Genomic DNA, 12,660 nt, shown 5'->3' with positions numbered 1-12,660 from the left:
GCTGTTAGCTGCTAGTGGTTAGCTGTTAGCTGCTAGCTGCTAGCTGTTAGCTGCTAGTGGTTAGCTGTTAGCTGCTAGCTGCTAGTGGTTAGCTGTTAGCTGCTAGTGGTTAGCTGCTGGCTGCTAGCGGTTAGCTGCTAGCGGTTAGCTGCTAGCGGTTAGCTGCTAGCTGTTAGCTGCTAGCTGTTAGCGGTTAGCTGCTAGCTGTTAGCTGCTAGCGGTTAGCTGCTAGCTGTTAGCTGTTAGCTGCTAGCTGTTAGCTGTTAGCTGCTAGCTTCATCTCACGGATCGTTCCCGTCTCAGAAGGGTTCGGGTTCAGTTCTGTTTCACACCGAACCTCTCGCCACCGTCTGGACCGAGCCCTGAGCTCAGCTCCGAGTCCAGTTATCCGGTTCGGTTAGCAGCTGTAGCTGTTAGCCGGAGTTAGCAGTTAGCAGTTAGCAGTTAGCTGTTAGCTGTTAGCAGTTAGCAGTTAGCAGTTAGCGTCCTCATGCCGGCGATGCTGGAGCGGAACCCGGAGGCTGCTGCTCCCGGAGGGAAGAGGAGAGGCAGAGCTCCGACAGCCAGCAGCGGGACCGGGACCGGGACCGGAGCAGCGAACCCCGGAGGGAAGAGTCTGTCCGGGAACGGAACCAGCACCAACACCAACAGCTGCTGGGAGGAAGGAAGCTCCGGAACCAGCAGCGACGAGGAGCATGGTGGGTAGCCTCGAACACCGCAGTACTACCGAGTACTACCGAGTACTCTCAGTACTACTACTGACTCCTGTTGTGTGTGTGTGCAGGTGGAGGAGGGATGCGGGTCGGACTGCAGTACCAGGCCGTGGTTCCGGAGTTTGACCCGGGTAAGAGTCTAAACAGGCTCAGCAGCCTGGAGGCAGAGAGGTAGCCTCGAACAACACACCATACTGCTGAGCGGACCAGACCTGGTCCAGTCCTCTACTGGTCCCAGTTCTGACAACTGTCCTCTATATGAGAGTATCTGTTAATAAAATAGTTATTTTATTAATATAGATATATAGTATATAAACTGAAAAACAAGTAGTTAACTTGTGTTTGGTGGATTATTTCTCTGTTGGTCCAATGCTAATGCTAATGGTCATTGTATTCTACATCGTTGGAAAGCCTGTTTATTGACCTTCACAATGATGTCACACTTGTAAGGATCATGTATTTGTGGGATGAGCAGCACAGCTGATGATGTGTGGAGCCCCGGTGCCGATGGTAAACAGTGTATTCTCCTGTTGGTGTTGACTCTTGTTGTGAGTTGTTTGGTGGATGATTGAACTCTCTATCAGTAACAAGGAACAAACAAGACATATTGATTGATTGAATCCACCGTCAGGAGCCTCAGTAGAGGTGGAAGATCCATACGCAGCCACAACAGCCTGGCACCTCCTCCTCATGCTGGTTCTCCACGTCGTCTCCATACTTTGACCTGCCATCCAACTTTGGCAGACAGAACCTGGACTCATCACTGAACATGACATTCCCCCACATGTTCAGGTTCCATTGTCTGTGTTGGAGACACCAGCGCCAACGGGCCTGACGGTGAAGGGCAGTCATTGCAGGCTTCCTGGTAGCCTTATGAGAATACACTGTTTACCATTGACAGAGCATTTTGGAACATTGTTCTTGGGCGCTCCCCACATCATCAGCTGTGCTGCTCATCCCACAAATACATGATCCTTACAAGTGTGACATCATTGTGAAGGTCAATAACCAGGCTTTCAACCATGTAGAATACAATGACCATTAGCATTAGCATCACCATTAGCATTGGAACAACAGAGAAATAATCCACCAAACACAAGTTTACTTACTTTTTTCCCAGTTTATATTTAGTGTTAATGGTGAGTAAATGTGTGTGTGTGTCCTCAGAGGTGTCCCAGGCGGCTCAGCTCAGAGAGAACCTGGGCATGTTGGTGTGGATCCCCTCCAGCTGTTTGAACCAGACTCAGTGTAAGTAACAGCAGATTTAACGTCTACATTCTGACCTGCTGATCCAGATGTTTACAGTGTGTTCTCTGTTCCAGTGGACGAGTACATCGCCATCGCCAAAGAGAAGCACGGCTACAACATGGAGCAGGTTGGACTGCTTTAACTCTCTCTAGTATATATATAATATATCTATATATATAATATATATATATATAATATGTTTAGTGTATATCTCTGTGTGTCAGGCTCTGGGGATGCTCTTCTGGCACAAACACAACATTGAGAAATCTCTGGCCGACCTGCCGAACTTCACTCCGTTTCCTGACGAGTGGACGGTGGAGGACAGAGTCCTGTTCGAACAGGCCTTCAGCTTCCACGGGAAGAGCTTCCACCGCATCCAGCAGATGGTTCGTTACCACGGAAACCAGTTTGTTTACATCACTGTGACCAGTACAGACCAGAGTAGTATATATACTCAAATTAAAGAGTGTCTCTCTCCGTGTAGCTGCCTGACAAGTCGATGGCCAGTCTGGTTCGGTTCTATTACTCCTGGAAGAAAAGTCGCAGTAAAACGAGTCTGATGGACCGACACACCCGGAAACACAAGAGAGAGAGAGACGACAGGTGAGCTCACACCTGCACAGGTAACACTACAGGTAGCATTACAGGTAACACTACAGGTAACATTACAGGTAACATTACAGGTAACACTACGGGTAACATTACGGGTAACATTACGGGTAACGCTACAGGTAACATTACAGGTAACATTACGGGTAACATTACGGGTAACACTACAGGTAACACTACAGGTAACATTACAGGTAACATTACGGGTAACATTACGGGTAACATTACGGGTAACATTACGGGTAACGCTACAGGTAACATTACAGGTAACATTACGGGTAACATTACGGGTAACACTACAGGTAACACTACAGGTAACATTACAGGTAACACTGCGGGTAACATTACGGGTAACATTACGGGTAACACTACAGGTAACATTACAGGTAACATTACGGGTAACATTACGGGTAACACTACAGGTAACACTACAGGTAACACTACAGGTAACACTACAGGTAACATTACAGGTAACATTACAGGTAACACTACAGGTAACATTACAGGTAACATTACAGGTAACATTACGGGTAACATTACGGGTAACACTACAGGTAACACTACAGGTAACACTACAGGTAACATTACAGGTAACATTACAGGTAACACTACAGGTAACACTACAGGTAACATTACAGGTAACATTACAGGTAACACTACAGGTAACATTACAGGTAACATTGTATACACCTGTATAAATGTGTGTCCTGTGAAGTTTTTAAATATAATATATAATAATTTAAACGTGTTTCAGCGACGATGAAGTTGAGGACAGAAACGTGAATCCTCCCAGTGACTCTGAGTTTGATCCAAATAAAGAGGACAAGAAGGAGGTAACCTACTGATCACTGTTGAGTGACTGTTTACAATTTACTTACTGTTTACTGTTTACTGACTGTTTACTGTTTACTGACTGTTTACAGTTTACTTACTGTTTACAGTTTACTTACTGTTTACTGACTGTTTACTGTTTACTTACTGTTTACAGTTTACTTAGTGTTTACTGACTGTTTACTGTTGACTGACTGTTTACAGTTTACTTACTGTTTACTGACTTTACAGTTTACTTACTGTTTACTGACTGTTTACTGTTTACTGACTGTTTACTGTTGAGTGACTGTTTACAGTTTACTTACTGTTTACTGTTTACTGACTGTTTACAGTTTACTGACTGTTTACAGTTTACTTACTGTTTACAGTTTACTTACTGTTTACTGACTGTTTACAGTTTACTGACTGTTTACAGTTTACTTAGTGTTTACTGTTTACTTACTGTTTACTGTTTACTGACTGTTTACTGTTTACTGACTGTTTACTGTTGACTGACTGTTTACAGTTTACTTACTGTTTACTGACTGTTTACAGTTTACTTACTGTTTACTGTTGACTTACTGTTGACTGACTGTTTACTGTTGACTGACTGTTTACAGTTTACTTACTGTTTACTGTTGACTGACTGTTTACTGTTGACTGACTGTTTAAAGTTTACTTACTGTTTACAGTTTACTTACTGTTTACTGTTGACTGACTGTTTAAAGTTTACTGACTGTTTAGTTTACTTACTGTTTACTGACTGTTTACTGTTTACTGACTGTTTACTGTTTACTTACTGTTTACTGTTGACTGACTGTTTACAGTTTACTGACTGTTTACAGTTTACTTACTGTTTACAGTTTACTTACTGTTTACTGACTGTTTACTGTTTACTGACTGTTTACTGTTTACTTACTGTTTACAGTTTACTTAGTGTTTACTGTTTACTTAGTGTTTACTGTTTACTTACTGTTTACTGTTTACTGACTGTTTACTGACTGTTTACTGTTGACTGACTGTTTACTGTTTACTGTTTACTGACTGTTTACAGTTTACTTACTGTTTACTGTTGACTTACTGTTTACTGTTGACTGACTGTTTACAGTTTACTTACTGTTTACAGTTTACTTACTGTTTACTGACTGTTTACTGTTTACTGACTGTTTACTGTTTACTTACTGTTTACAGTTTACTTAGTGTTTACTGTTTACTTAGTGTTTACTTACTGTTTACTGTTTACTTACTGTTTACTGTTTACTGACTGTTTACTGACTGTTTACTGTTGACTGACTGTTTACTGTTTACTGTTTACTGACTGTTTACAGTTTACTTACTGTTTACTGTTGACTTACTGTTTACTGTTGACTTACTGTTTACTGTTGACTGACTGTCTACTGTTGACTGACTGTTTACAGTTTACTTACTGTTTACTGTTGACTGACTGTTTACTGTTGACTGACTGTTTAAAGTTTACTTACTGTTTACAGTTTACTTACTGTTTACTGTTGACTGACTGTTTACTGACTGTTTAAAGTTTACTTACTGTTTACAGTTTACTTACTGTTTACTGACTGTTTACTGACTGTTTACTGTTGACTGACTGTTTACTGTTTACTTACTGTTTACTGACTGTTTACTGTTTACTGACTGTTTACTGTTGACTGACTGTTTACAGTTTACTTACTGTTTACTGTTGACTGACTGTTTACTGTTGACTTACTGTTTACTGTTGACTGACTGTTTACTGTTGACTGACTGTTTACAGTTTACTTACTGTTTACTGTTTACTGTTGACTGACTGTTTACAGTTTACTTACTGTTTATGTTTACTGACTGTTTACAGTTTACTTACTGTTGACTGACTGTTTACAGTTTACTGACTGTTTACTGTTGACTGACTGTTTGCTGACTGTTTACTGTTGACTGACTGTTTACTGTTGACTGACTGTTTACTGTTTACTGACTGTTTACTGTTGACTGACTGTTTACAGTTTACGGACTGTTTACAGTTTACTTACTCTTTACTGTTGACTGACTGTTTACAGTTTACTTACTCTTTACTGTTGACTGACTGTTTACTGTTGACTGACTGTTTACTGTTTACTTAGTTTACTGACTGTTTACTGTTGACTGACTGTTTACAGTTTACTGACTGTTTACTGTTGACTGACTGTTGACTGACTGTTGACTGTTGACTGTTGACTGTTTACTGACTGTTGACTGACTGTTGACTGACTGTTGACTGTTGACTGACTGTTGACTGACTGTTGACTGACTGTTGACTGACTGTTGACTGTTTACTGACTGTTGACTGACTGTTGACTGACTGTTGACTGACTGTTGACTGACTGTTGACTGACTGTTGACTGTTGACTGCTGACTGTTGACTGACTGTTGACTGACTGTTGACTGTTGGTTGACTGTTGACTGACTGTTGACTGACTGTTGACTGTTGGTTGACTGTTGGTTGACTGTTGACTGACTGTTGACTGACTGTTGACTGACTGTTGACTGACTGTTGACTGGCTGTTGACTGTTGACTGACTGTTGACTGTTGACTGACTGTTGACTGACTGTTGACTGACTGTTGACTGTTGGTTGACTGTTGACTGACTGTTGACTGACTGTTGACTGTTGGTTGACTGTTGACTGACTGTTGACTGTTGACTGACTGTTGACTGACTGTTGACTGTTGGTTGACTGTTGACTGACTGTTGACTGACTGTTGACTGTTGACTGACTGTTGACTGACTGTTGACTGACTGTTGACTGACTGTTGACTGTTGACTGACTGTTGACTGACTGTTGACTGTTGACTGACTGTTGACTGACTGTTGACTGACTGTTTTTTTTAATGACTTCCTGGTCTTGTTTCAGGTGAGTTCTGGATCAGAGAGGTCAGAGGTCAAACCAGTTTCTGGATTAAAGGTAACAACACCTGAATAGCACCTGTCTGTCTCTCTCTCTTAGTCAGGTGGTAGTAACCTGTCTGTCTCTCTCTCTTAGTTAGGTGGTAGTAACCTGTCTGTCTCTCTCTCTTAGTTAGGTGGTAGTAACCTGTCTGTCTCTCTCTCTTAGTTAGGTGGTAGTAACCTGTCTGTCTCTCTCTCTTAGTCAGGTGGAAGTAACCTGTCTGTCTCTCTCTCTTAGTCAGGTGGTAGTAACCTGTCTGTCTCTCTCTCTTAGTTAGGTGGTAGTAACCTGTCTGTCTCTCTCTCTTAGTTAGGTGGTAGTAACCTGTCTGTCTCTCTCTCTTAGTTAGGTGGTAGTAACCTGTCTGTCTCTCTCTCTTAGTCAGGTGGAAGTAACCTGTCTGTCTCTCTCTCTTAGTCAGGTGGTAGTAACCTGTCTGTCTCTCTCTCTTAGTCAGGTGGTAGTAACCTGTCTGTCTCCGTGTCCCTCAGACAGGCAGTAGTAACCTGTCTGTCTCTCTGTGGGTGGTAGTAACCTGTCTGTCTCTCTGTGGGTGGTAGTAACCTGTCTGTCTCTGTGGGTGGTAGTAACCTGTCTGTCTCTCTGTGGGTGGTAGTAACCTGTCTGTCTCTCTGTATCGGTGGTAGTAACCTGTCTGTCTCTTTGTATCGGTGGTAGTAACCTGTCTGTCTCTGTGGGTGGTAGTAACCTGTCTGTCTCTGTGGGTGGTAGTAACCTGTCTGTCTCTCTGTGGGTGGTAGTAACCTGTCTGTCTCTTTGTATCGGTGGTAGTAACCTGTCTGTCTGTCTGTCTCTGTGTCCCTCAGACAGGCAGTAGTAACTTGTCTGTCTCTGTGTCCCTCAGACAGGCAGTAGTAACCTGTCTGTCTCTCTGTGGGTGGTAGTAACCTGTCTGTCTCTGTGGGTGGTAGTAACCTGTCTGTCTCTGTGGGTGGTAGTAACCTGTCTGTCTCTCTGTGGGTGGTAGTAACCTGTCTGTCTCTCTGTATCGGTGGTAGTAACCTGTCTGTCTCTTTGTATCGGTGGTAGTAACCTGTCTGTCTCTGTGGGTGGTAGTAACCTGTCTGTCTCTGTGGGTGGTAGTAACCTGTCTGTCTCTCTGTGGGTGGTAGTAACCTGTCTGTCTCTTTGTATCGGTGGTAGTAACCTGTCTGTCTGTCTGTCTCTGTGTCCCTCAGACAGGCAGTAGTAACTTGTCTGTCTCTGTGTCCCTCAGACAGGCAGTAGTAACTTGTCTGTCTCTGTGTCCCTCAGACAGGCAGTAAGGCGTCCCAGCGGCTGAAGAAACGTCCTCCCAGAGGAATGTTCCTGAATCAGCAGGACGTCGTTTCGCTGTCGTCTTCGTCGGCTCAGGGACTCATCAGACACCTGGACGGTCAACTGGTGTCCATCAAGAGACAGGTACCTGTCTGTCAGATCACCTGTCTGTCTGTCAACTGGTCTCCATCAAGAGACAGGTACCTGTCTGTCTGATGACCTGTCTGTCTGTCAACTGGTCTCCATCAATAGACAGGGACCTGTCTGTCTGATCACCTGTCTGTCTGTCAACTGGTCTCCATCAAGAGACAGGTACCTGTCTCTCTGATCACCTGTCTCTCTGATCACCTGTCTCTCTGTGTTTCAGATTCAGAGCATTAAACAGTCAAACGGGTCTTTGAAGGAGAAAATCAGCTCAGGAGTCGACGAGTTCAGACAACCTGAGGTAACCACGGCAACACAGAGACACGACAACACAGAGACAACACAGACACACGGCAACACAGAGACAACACAGAGACACGGCAACACAGAGACAACACAGACACACGGCAACACAGAGACACGGCAACACAGAGACAACACAGAGACACGACAACACAGAAACAACACAGACACACGGCAACACAGAGACACGACAACACAGAGACAACACAGACACACGGCAACACAGAGACACGGCAACACAGAGACAACACAGAGACACAGCAGCACTTGTTGCTGGTTATCCGTTGGTGTTGCTGGTTGTCTGTTGCTGTTGCTGGTTGCCTGTTGGTCTTGCTGGTTGTCTGTTGGTGTTGCTGGTTGCCTGTTGATGCAGCTGGTTGTCAGTTGATGCAGCTGGTTGTCAGTTGCTGGTTGCCTTTTGCTGTTGCTGGTTGTCCGTTACTGGTTGCCTGTTGATGTTGGTTGTCTGTTGGTGTTGCTGATTGCCTGTTGATGTTGGTTGTCTATTGGTGTTGCTGGTTGCCTGTTGATGTTGCTGGTTGTCTATTGGTGTTGCAGGTTGCCTTTTGATGTTGTTGGTTGTCTATTGGTGTTGCTGGTTGCCTGTTGATGTTTCTGGTTGTCTATTGGTGTTGCTGGTTGCCTGTTGGTGTTGGTTGTCTGTTGGTGTTGCTGGTTGATGTTGGTTGTGTCTGTTGGTGTTGCTGGTTGCCTGTCGATGTTGCTGGTTGTCTATTGGTGTTGCTGGTTGCCTGTTGGTGTTGGTTGTCTGTTGGTGTTGCTGGTTGCCTGTTGATGTTGCTGGTTGTCTATTGGTGTTGTTGGTTGCCTGTTGGTGTTGGTTGTCTATTGGTGTTGCTGGTTGCCTGTTGGTGTTGGTTGTCTGTTGGTGTTGCTGGTTGTCTGTTGGTGTTGCTGGTTGTCTATTGGTGTTGCTGGTTGCCTGTTGGTTTCTCTTTGTGTCTTCATGTTGTTTTTTGTTTTAGGTGAATCAGAAGTTTAACACTCGTTGGACCACAGAGGAGCAGCTGCTGGCTGTACAAGGTAACACCTGAACTACCTGAAACTGAACTGAGACACCTGAAATACCTGTAACCAGGTGAACTGACGCACTTGAACTACCTGTAACCAGGTGAACTGACGCACTTGAACTACCTGTAACCAGGTGAACTGAGACACCTGAACTACCTGTAACCAGGTGAACTGACGCACCTTAACTACCTGTAACCAGGTGAACTGACGCACCTGAACTACCTGTAACCAGGTGAACTGAGACACCTGAACTACCTGTAACCAGGTGAACTGACGCACCTTAACTACCTGTAACCAGGTGAACTGACACACCTGTATTAATTAATCCTTGATCACTTTAATTAAACTTCTGTCAGTGACTCTCTCCCTCTCGTCCAATGACATGCAGCCATCAGGAAGTACGGGCGGGACTTCCAGGCGATTTCAGATGTGATTGGTAACAAGTCGGTGGTTCAGGTGAAGAACTTCCTGGTGAACTACAGACGGAGGTTTAACCTGGACGAGGTTCTTCAGGAGTGGGAGGCCGAACACGGGATGGAGGGGGGAGACGGGGGAGGGCTAGAGGAGGACAAGATGGAGGACAAGATGGAGGAGTGTCCTGCTGAGGAGGAGGAGGAGGTCACTGCCAGGGAGACAAAGGAGGTGAGGACAAATGTTCTTGTTTACTACAAATCCCAGAATCCTCTCTGTCTGCTCTAACTCTGTGTGATTGATGATGGAAGCTGATTCTTTTAATAAACACCTGCGCTCAGACATCTTTCACACCTTCCAGTGTAACTGTGATGTAGGTTCAGACGTCTTTCACACCTTCCAGTGTAACTGTGATGTAGGCTCAGACGTCTTTCACACCTTCCAGTGTAACTGTGATGTAGGTTCAGACGTCTTTCACACCTTCCAGTGTAACTGTGATGTAGGTTCAGACGTCTTTCACACCTTCCAGTGTAACTGATGTAGGATCAGACGTCTTTCACACCTTCCAGTGTAACTGATGTAGGATCAGACGTCTTTCACACCTTCCAGTGTAACTGTGATGTAGGTTCAGACGTCTTTCACACCTTCCAGTGTAACTGATGTAGGATCAGACGTCTTTCACACCTTCCAGTGTAACTGTGATGTAGGTTCAGACGTCTTTCACACCTTCCAGTGTAACTGATGTAGGATCAGACGTCTTTCACACCTTCCAGTGTAACTGATGTAGGATCAGACGTCTTTCACACCTTCCAGTGTAACTGATGTAGGATCAGACGTCTTTCACACCTTCCAGTGTAACTGATGTAGGATCAGACGTCTTTCACACCTTCCAGTGTAACTGTGATGTAGGTTCAGACGTCTTTCACACCTTCCAGTGTAACTGATGTAGGATCAGACGTCTTTCACACCTTCCAGTGTAACTGATGTAGGATCAGACGTCTTTCACACCTTCCAGTGTAACTGATGTAGGATCAGACGTCTTTCACACCTTCCAGTGTAACTGATGTAGGATCAGACGTCTTTCACACCTTCCAGTGTAACTGTGATGTAGGTTCAGACGTCTTTCACACCTTCCAGTGTAACTGTGATGTAGGTTCAGACGTCTTTCACACCTTCCAGTGTAACTGATGTAGGATCAGACGTCTTTCACACCTTCCAGTGTAACTGATGTAGGATCAGACGTCTTTCACACCTTCCAGTGTAACTGTGATGTAGGTTCAGACGTCTTTCACACCTTCCAGTGTAACTGTGATGTAGGTTCAGACATCTTTCACACCTTCCAGTGTAACTGTGATGTAGGCTCAGACGTCTTTCACACCTTCCAGTGTAACTGTGATGTAGGTTCAGACGTCTTTCACACCTTCCAGTGTAACTGTGATGTAGGATCAGACGTCTTTCACACCTTCCAGTGTAACTGTGATGTAGGATCAGACGTCTTTCACACCTTCCAGTGTAACTGATGTAGGATCAGACGTCTTTCACACCTTCCAGTGTAACTGATGTAGGATCAGACGTCTTTCACACCTTCCAGTGTAACTGATGTAGGATCAGACGTCTTTCACACCTTCCAGTGTAACTGATGTAGGATCAGACGTCTTTCACACCTTCCAGTGTAACTGTGATGTAGGTTCAGACGTCTTTCACACCTTCCAGTGTAACTGTGATGTAGGATCAGACGTCTTTCACACCTTCCAGTGTAACTGTGATGTAGGTTCAGACGTCTTTCACACCTTCCAGTGTAACTGTGATGTAGGTTCAGACGTCTTTCACACCTTCCAGTGTAACTGTGATGTAGGTTCAGACGTCTTTCACACCTTCCAGTGTAACTGATGTAGGTTCAGACGTCTTTCACACCTTCCAGTGTAACTGATGTAGGATCAGACGTCTTTCACACCTTCCAGTGTAACTGTGATGTAGGTTCAGACGTCTTTCACACCTTCCAGTGTAACTGTGATGTAGGTTCAGACATCTTTCACACCTTCCAGTGTAACTGATGTAGGATCAGACGTCTTTCACACCTTCCAGTGTAACTGTGATGTAGGTTCAGACGTCTTTCACACCTTCCAGTGTAACTGTGATGTAGGTTCAGACATCTTTCACACCTTCCAGTGTAACTGATGTAGGATCAGACGTCTTTCACACCTTCCAGTGTAACTGTGATGTAGGTTCAGACATCTTTCACACCTTCCAGTGTAACTGTGATGTAGGTTCAGACGTCTTTCACACCTTCCAGTGTAACTGTGATGTAGGTTCAGACGTCTTTCACACCTTCCAGTGTAACTGATGTAGGATCAGACGTCTTTCACACCTTCCAGTGTAACTGTGATGTAGGTTCAGACGTCTTTCACACCTTCCAGTGTAACTGATGTAGGATCAGACGTCTTTCACACCTTCCAGTGTAACTGATGTAGGATCAGACGTCTTTCACACCTTCCAGTGTAACTGTGATGTAGGTTCAGACATCTTTCACACCTTCCAGTGTAACTGTGATGTCTGTGACTCTACTGTGTTTCTACTGTGTAGTAACTCTACTGTGTTTCTACTCTCTGCAGGACTCGTCCTCTCCGGTAGACTCCCAGAAGCCTCTGGCCTCCTGACTCTCTGACTCCGCCCCTCTAGTTTTATGATGTCATCATGAGTTGATTTCTATTTTTATTTCTATTTTATTTCTATTTCCTGTGTGCTGGACTCTTATTGGTCGGGTATGAGGTTTGATCCATCATGAACCCGACATCACTGCTCTCTCTGGACCAATCAAAAGCCAGACCTGACCTGTCAATCAAAAGGGGGCGGGGCCTGTTTTTTTATTGTAACAATGTTTCGTGTTTTTAATCTCTGGAGGGGCGGCCATGTTTGATGATGTCACTCAGGTCGGGGGGGCGTGACAATAAAACCAAAGTTCATCAATAAATCATTCTGTTGCTCTTCTGTCTCTACTCAAACACATGAAAACAGATTATATATATATATATAATTATATATATAAATATATATATTTATATATAATTATATATAATATATAAATATATATAGATATATATATTTATATATATAATTATATATAATTATATATATAAATATATATATTTATATATATATAATTATATATTTATATATAAATATATATATTTATATA

At 43.8% G+C, this 12,660-nt stretch overlaps 1 protein-coding gene and 2 long non-coding RNA genes across 3 annotated transcripts; 1 reads left to right on the top strand and 2 right to left on the bottom strand.

Annotated features, from left to right (window-relative positions):
- The first annotated feature begins 202 nt into the window (after window positions 1–202).
- LOC141763677 (REST corepressor 1-like) lies at window positions 203–12,435 on the top strand. Its single transcript, XM_074628246.1, has 13 exons — window positions 203–698; window positions 785–844; window positions 1,881–1,961; window positions 2,036–2,088; window positions 2,186–2,347; window positions 2,446–2,564; window positions 3,325–3,403; window positions 6,261–6,311; window positions 7,572–7,718; window positions 7,942–8,019; window positions 9,008–9,065; window positions 9,442–9,695; window positions 12,077–12,435. Exons 1-13 carry the CDS (start codon window positions 491–493, stop codon window positions 12,119–12,121), a joined length of 1,395 nt encoding a protein of 464 aa, XP_074484347.1. The 5' UTR covers window positions 203–490; the 3' UTR covers window positions 12,122–12,435.
- LOC141763680 (uncharacterized) lies at window positions 6,704–7,679 on the bottom strand. Its single transcript, XR_012593119.1, has 2 exons — window positions 7,549–7,679; window positions 6,704–6,768 (listed from the first exon to the last, which is right to left on the bottom strand). It is a non-coding gene; the product is annotated as an uncharacterized LOC141763680 (long non-coding RNA).
- Window positions 8,668–9,207, bottom strand: LOC141763679 (uncharacterized). Its single transcript, XR_012593118.1, has 3 exons — window positions 8,965–9,207; window positions 8,811–8,830; window positions 8,668–8,753 (listed from the first exon to the last, which is right to left on the bottom strand). It is a non-coding gene; the product is annotated as an uncharacterized LOC141763679 (long non-coding RNA).
- Window positions 12,436–12,660: the final 225 nt, after the last annotated feature.

The sequence above is a fragment of the Sebastes fasciatus genome, unplaced genomic scaffold, assembly GCF_043250625.1.
Source record: "Sebastes fasciatus isolate fSebFas1 unplaced genomic scaffold, fSebFas1.pri Scaffold_25, whole genome shotgun sequence".
Lineage (NCBI taxonomy): Eukaryota > Metazoa > Chordata > Actinopteri > Perciformes > Sebastidae > Sebastes > Sebastes fasciatus.
The sequence above is the reverse complement of the archived record's forward strand: the minus strand, read 5'-3'. Positions and strand labels throughout refer to the sequence as shown.